This window comes from Capsicum annuum, chromosome 2 (assembly GCF_002878395.1).
Source record: "Capsicum annuum cultivar UCD-10X-F1 chromosome 2, UCD10Xv1.1, whole genome shotgun sequence".
NCBI classification, from domain to species: domain Eukaryota; kingdom Viridiplantae; phylum Streptophyta; class Magnoliopsida; order Solanales; family Solanaceae; genus Capsicum; species Capsicum annuum.
In genome coordinates, this window is record NC_061112.1 from 105,622,877 (window position 1) to 105,630,657 (window position 7,781).

The 7,781-nt window shown below is 37.3% G+C and overlaps 1 protein-coding gene across 1 annotated transcript in view; it reads left to right on the plus strand.

Annotated features, from left to right (window-relative positions):
* Positions 1–658: 658 nt before the first annotated feature.
* The window catches only part of LOC107858898 (thioredoxin O2, mitochondrial), a gene marked incomplete in the record, with an annotated part of 16,018 nt that continues 8,895 nt past the window's right edge, over positions 659–7,781 (plus strand). The window contains 1 exon segment of the mRNA XM_047406591.1: positions 659–1,175. Coding sequence (XP_047262547.1) covers positions 674–1,175 — 502 coding nt within the window.

The window sequence follows — 7,781 nt, forward strand, 5'->3', positions numbered from 1 at the left end:
CGGTTTGGTTAAAAACCAAACTGTGAACACCCCGAGTTGCCATGTATGCTTTTATGGCAACAGTTTTAAAAAGCGTTGCAATAAATATACCTATGCCAATGATTTATTTTCAGTAGCGACGATTCCAGCGCTAATAGAACTATTATTTTTGACAACGATTGAAATCGATGCCATAGATACTCATTAGCAACGAATTTGCAACTGCCGCTAAAAAATCCGTTGCCATAGACCCAAAATATGGTAGTGATATTTTTGGTGTAGTCTATAATTTTTGCCTTCACTTCTTATTTGATGAAAATTTGGGGGTCAAAGCATTCATAACTTATACTTCCTTCATTTCATTTTATGTGTCACCTTTTGATCGCACAGAGAGTAAGAAATAAATGATTACCCTTCTTAAAGTCACTTTACTCAGTAAAGATAAAATAGAGATGATGATATTAAATAGTCGTCAAATAAAGAAATAAGATATTCTTTTTAAAACAAATAAAAAAAACATGTTACATAAATTGAAATGGAGAAAGTATGCAATAAGTTGTGTAGTCTCTTTCGCATAACAAAAGATTGGACAGTAGAGAACTGTCTCAATCAACATAAGTTTGTATAGAGAGACATTCTTGCGAATGACCCGTTTGCCATTGGTAGCTTGTTTATTGGGCAAGAGATAAAAGCCATGCAAAGTTTTAGGCCGCTAGATGGATCAGCGGCCCATATTTGTTGTAAGCCCAACAAAACAAGGCGCGGCAATATAACAACAAAAAGTCATTTTCACACTTTAGCCCATATTGTTTCCATATTCTCACCATTTCACACCCCATCTTTGTACCTTGTGCCAAACTCACCCTCAAAATTTTCCAAAACCCAGAACCGCGTCAACATCTCAAGGAGCACCACCACAATTCGTCGGAGAGAGGACAGAGAAAAGATGAGAGGGCTACTACGGCGTTTGGTCGGTTGCAGCCAACGATTCGTATCATCATCATCAGGGCGTTCATCTGAATTAGGTCAAACATTAATGGTGTCATCAGCAGCTACAGTCTCCTACTCCACTCTAACTTTGATGGAGAAGCCTAATCTACTTTCTGCATCCCCAATTGTCGTAAACCTACGCCATGATTTCAGCTCTCTTCACGTTCTCAATCACTATCGAAACTTCTCCGCTCCGTCTTCCTCAGGTTTGTCTGTTAGTTGGACACCCAATCCCCATTTCATTACGTTCAATTGGAGATCAATTTCCTTATTCTATTGAAATTGAAGTTTATAAATTCCACCATATATTTTATAAACAAAAACGAAAGCCTGGTGCCCTAAGCTTAGTGTCTGTGCAGCTTAACCGGCTTTTTTACATGAGAGGTTGTTTTCATAGCTCGAACCTGTGACCTTGTCACATTGCAGAAACTTTACCAGTTAAGCCAAACTCCTCTTCGAGTATTATACAATGATACTTTAAAAAGTTTAAATAATATTACTAATTAGTGCATATTCAAAAAGGAGATTGTAAGTAAAGAAATAATGGACCTAACTTGGTGAAAATGATTAAGACGAAAGATAAAGTTTTTGAGATTGTATATAAATTTTTTGATAAGTAATTCTAAGATGTTTTATTGATGAAAATGAAAAGCCAACATTAAGAAAATGCTGGATTGAATACATCAAAAAGGAGGTGTTTTGAGTGAATTATAAATGAATATGAAAGTCAATCATAGTATCAGGCTATAAAACATATGCTGATTGATTGTGTCAAACACAATGGAAAAAAATGTGTGTTATTATACTATGAAGAAGATTACTCGGTGTTTACACCAATTTAATGAACACATAACATGTAAATCTTGATATATATTGTTTCACTAAATCATAGTAAACTAATATACAATCATACCTCATTTTATCACTTAGCTGTAAGAAATTAATAGTATGTGGTGTAACTATCAGGTCCAGGCCCATTATATTAGCTGACCCTCTATGTGTTTCATTTTGCTAAGGAGATAATTTGTTAGAGAAAGTTGGAATTATTGATACGTACTTCCACCTCAGGAATTCTCTGGAGTGGTTTTGGTGAAAATGGGAATTTAAATTCATTGGTTTGGTTAATATTGTTGTCTTTGTATGAACGTGAAAAGTGAAACCTTCATGGAGAGCGAGATGTGTAGTAAGCACATGTCACAAGTCTGAAGCCTGGCTGTTGGACCATGTTTTGGTTTTAAATGGAGAAGGCTTGGGGATTGAGCCCGTTGTTTACCTATATCAGATTTTTCTGTAGTAAAAGAAGGATCTAAAAAGGTGCAATGGTATCTTAATCTGAATACTAAGATACCATTGCACCTTTTCCCAAGTAAGCTAATGGTTGGGCAGTTTGCAGTGAATTTGGTGAGAATTTTCTATATTTGTATGCTAAATCAGAAAACTAGTCCAATTGCATTTAGTTTGACACATCTAGTGGTTTTCGAGGTTGTCCTGTGCCTGGAAACGTGTCAAATCTAGTTAATGTTCTGTCTGATTCTTAAAATTGGTGATTTCAAGCCTGCAGTAAGTACTTTTGGTTGGTGACAAAGGTAGTGCGACAAGGCATGTGGAGTAGATGCACATCACGAGTTTTAATCTTGTCATGAAGCAAGCATCATGCTTAAGTGGAGAAGGGTAGAGGGATAAGCTCATTATCCAGTGAGTTCCAAAGTTGTAAGCGATTGACTTCTCAGTTATGTTATCCCACAGAAAAGTTGACGATTTCACTGGACAGAGTTGTCAATGACAAATTGCTGAAATATTGGTCCAACATTTTTGGTATTCAATTATTGATAAGTCTGAACCGTCAAAATATTGTGACCGCTGTTTCATTTTAGGCGATGAAGTTCACATAGCAACAAACCTTGTCATTGAAGGATACCATTGAAATTGTCCTTCATAAAATTTACTAAGCTTATAAACTAAAAAGAGGATATTGCAGAGGGTGCGTATTTATATTAAGGAACTGAAGGATATTGGAGGAGTAACTGAGGGTGTGTTTGGTATGGTGGAAAATATTTTTTGGAAAATGTTTTCCAATTTCTCATGTTTGGTTGGTCAATTTTTTTTTGGAAAATATTGAAACTAAAAAAAAAAGTTCCACAGATGTCCTTTCACATTAATTGTCTCCTTCTTACCCTCCAACACATTCCACCCCTAGCCCACCTTCATAGGACACATCACCACCACCCACACTCCCACCTCCACGGCTTCACCCCCACCTTTTATAGTGTTTAAAAATTATATACAAATGTTTTGGGATAATATTTTCTGCTTACTTACTAAACACAAGCAAAATAAGTAAGAAAATCACTTATTTTTCTGGAAATATATTATATAAGAATTTTTTTCCGCGGAAAACATTTTTTCTTCATACCAAACATGCATTAAGCATATACTAGTTGTATCTAGGGTTATAAGTAGAGCTACATACATAGCTTAGATGACCCACACAAGGCTCATATAAAAATCTCCTAGTATACTTTCCTATGGGGATTATGACCGGTTATGTTCAAAAAGTATAGATATGATGCGCTATTTGGAGTAAGGAGAAACATGTTGTAATTACACGAGCTTTAGGTTAGGGGTGGGGGTGGGGCTAGATTTGTCAATCGAGAGTATCTGTGTACTGATAAATATGATACTCCCTTTGCTTCAATTTTTTTGTCTGGTTTTGACTTGGCTCGGAGTTAAAAAAAGTAAAGAAAACTTTTGACTCTTGAGGTCTTAAATCAAAGATATATAGGTTGTACCAAAATATTCCTTTAATCTTGTGGTTTAAAACGTGTCATGAGGAAAGTTGAAATTAAGGAGTTGTCAAAAAAGGAAGGAGCCGTTCTTTTTAAAATGGATTAAAAAGAAAAGAAAGACCAACAAGTTGAAACAGGGGGAGTATGTGTTTTAAGAGCACTACGTCGATGTAAGGGCGTACCTTTTTTTTTTAGAGTAACACGTGTACTGATGATGGTGCGAAAGAATCTCAAGTTTCCAACATAAAACATTAAAGCAATGTTGGAGCAACCGAGGACTACTTAAACCAGTTTTGTTAAATCATTACACAACTGATGTGGGGCAAGTGATGATTTTTTAACTCACTTCCGTTGAGTAACCTAGTTTATAGGTTTACATGTGGACCGATAATTTTTTTGTTGAGAAGATTGATGAGTGGACTTCATGTCGGAGATATATGATTCGCAAAAGTTGGCCTGGATCTAAGAGGAGAGTAGGCTCAACAAGCTAAGGAGTGATATGGAGAGAAGTTCATGGCTCAATGGGCTGAATGGAGAGAAACAAAAGGAAAGCCCAAAGTGATAGAACAAGAAGAGAAAGTGATTATGCAAACAGTCTCACCAACCTTCGGCTTTGGTAGCGTGTGAAAAAATTGAACCTTGAGCCTAATTCATTCCCAAAAGTTACCGAATGATAGTGGTCTATGTATCCTTGAGCCTAATTCATTCCCAAAAGTTACCGAATGATACTGGTCTATATATCATTTTAATTTTGTGTTCACACACAAGCAAGAAAAGGAGATAGATTTATGCGACCCCCACCCAAAAGGAACTATACAAAGAAAGATGAAGAAAAAATTCCATTAGGAGTTTGATGTTTTCCTCACATCTTGATACAAGATCTAAACCTAATACACGAAATTATGGACTCAAGACACAAAAATCAACAACCACAAGGCAAAGAAAACAACACAATAAGAAAGTGGATGAAGAAGAGATGCATGAAAGTAAAGATAGGTAATGAGACCCTTACTATCACCAATGATTAGCACAAGAAAGTGTATCAAACCTTCAAACACACCTCATTAATGGTAGTTCAAACCTCACTTTTAGGTGAACCAAAGGAATTTCACACTCCTCAATCACTCATTTCTTGCCAATTGATCAACACAAGTGAAATCCATCAAATGTATTAATCTCTCAACTTTGGATGTCTTTTCCAAGACCTACACTAAGATGGCTTTTCCAAGCCCTATACTAAGGAAAGAAACTACACTAAGAGTAATACTCAATTTCAATTCATTCAAATCTAATGAAAAGAGAAGCTAATTTGTGTAGTTATACTATTACATAGTAAATGTCAAAAATACCCTTAATGAATAAGGGAATTGGGGCGCCTCTTGAGTGTGACTTTAATGTGTAAAATGTCATCTATACCCTTCACTTGAGGCGCCTCTTGAGTGTAAAGGTTCTCTTCCTAGCTTCTCTTGAACAAGGCTTCAAAAATGCTCCAAAAGGCCTTCAATCACTTGTCAATTCCGAAGCTTGAACCTTTGATAATGCCGTGTACTCTTTTGTGCTCTTTAGGCTTGTATCATCCTCTCCATCTTGAAAGGAATTTGTCCTCAAATTCAGCTCTTGCAAGACCAAAGAGAGAGCAAAACAAGCACACAATCCTCTTGGTAGGAGGGTTAGTATTAGTACCACACTCATATCATCAATCCATGGTTGTTCACACTTGACATACATCCATGGGTCCTTTTTTTGTGACATGAAAGACTTGACATAAATAGCACAAAGAAAGTGAATAGGATCAATATAAAAAATGGATGGACATAATCCGAGGCTATCCCTCCCATACTTCAAGAATGCACCGAGATCAAAGGGTCGAAGTAACCAAGGGCATAAGCCGAGACTAATCATCCTTTTTACTTGGGGATCCAACTTACAATCTTCCAAGACATTACACACAACTATGCCATACACAAGGTCACTATGAACAAGGTTAATGTCATGGTTTTCAACACACAAGTTCAAAGAAACACTCCAAAGAGGTACACATTTGAAATACATCCAACTATCCTTCGTTATGATCATGAAACTCCTACCACAAACATCACAAAGGACACGACTAAGGTAAGCATCAAAAGTTAAGGCAACTACAAAGTTCCACAAAAGTCATATAGCATTGTAACTCCAAGTGGACCAACAAACAAATGTCCTACCCCTGCATAAAACAAATCCAAGACTTGCATGGATATCATCATAAACAAAGAGGTAGTATAGGAAGGCATCAAGTGTAAAGGCATCATCCAAGGTGCTATCATCTATGAGAATGCCAATTGATTCAATAGGTTTAGCACATAAGGTTGGAATCAAGTCATTTAAACTCAAACGGCTCCTTCCTTTCAAATGAAACATAAACTTGGCATCCACAAGTTAAAATTCAAGTAACTTAAGCATAAGTGTGTCAAACAAGGATGCACATGTATAAGCAATACCCCAAAGAGGCAATGACACATTTGCCTTAGGGTCCTCAATCATGAAACCACCTTCTTTTTCAAGAGAGTAGTCCACACACATATTCAAACCATAATGGGTAGCAAAGGGATCACAATCAAAACCATTTGCACAAGTACAATCACAATTCGGGTCTCCTAAACATTCTAGCAAATCAAGGTCAACTCCACCCGATTGATCATTTTGCACACCCTCACTAGTTGTTGGCAACTCACATACCAACGTAGACTCACCTTGGTTTTCGCAAGGGTCAACTAATGTGTGAATATTCTTGTCACTTGGTAATGAAACCTTGTTCAAGTTATAAGTGCTAGCACTAGATGGACGCAAATCATTCTTACGAAAAGAATTGATTTTGTCATCTAAAGGATCAACTAGTGCTTGCGTACTCACAACAAGAGTTTTGTCCTTATGAAACCTAACAACACCAAGAGTATAACAAAAGGAAGATTCATACACTTCACTAAGAAAATCCGAAACTACACCACTTTGGCCACTACTAGCCACATCATAACAATTCAAGTTTCTAGGGGTGTAGAAGATAGCTTTGTTACCTTGTAGATCATGGAAGTGTGTTCTTCACTTGGTTTTGCATCATTGCAGGCTTTATACTCCACATTACAAGGGAATATGTCAAGGTTTTCCTTTGGACTTACTTCTTCATCACCTATCCCAAAATTGAGACTTTCGGCCAAGGGCTTGAAGGGAACTTCCTTGGGCTTCTCCTCAGGGCTTCTAGGGTCTTGAACCTGCACATGAGAAGAGAAAATACTAGGCAAAATGCTAGCTTTTGGGTTAGGAAGTAACAAGGGTTCTTTGTGGACAAGATCCACAATTAAGCATTTCTTTCCCTTTTCTACTTCACTACCTACAGTTTCCTTTTCCCTATCCTTCCTTTCTTCACTATTCTTGTATCTCAATATCAAGCTTCTCTCCATCTTGAAAACCGACCTCATCACCCTCGGATTGTATCACCATTTCTTCTCTTAGTTGTATGGGGTGATTTCGGTTTAGTGGATCTTGGGGAGGAGGCATTGGATTACATTGGTGATGTATTTGGATTTGTGGCATGAGATTTTGTGGAGTGTGGTGTCCTTGGTAATTTTGTGGAGGCTTTGGTGGATATAATCTATCAACCCTCGCTTTCATTCTAATCACACCACCCGTCAAGGATACCATTTCAGCCCTCATAGCATCCACATTACTTCTTAAGGCATCATTATCATTCTTCATTTCCCTCCACAAGCATCATTACCACTCCTCATTTCTCGGGCAAAGGCCTCAAACCAAGGCTCCAATAGCATCATTTCCCAAAGGTTGGGAAGTAGTACCTTCGGATTCCATGGCAAATATACCTAAAAGAACAAAAAAAAAACAGCAAGCAACACAACCTACAAAACGAGCAAACAAGTTAGTTCAAATGCCTCACCATACTCTCACTCAACCTCACCTCACACTTGGCTTCACAAGTGTTGAATAATTGGCAAGTTACTTGAGTGGTGAATAAGCTTTTGGTCCGGAATCGAT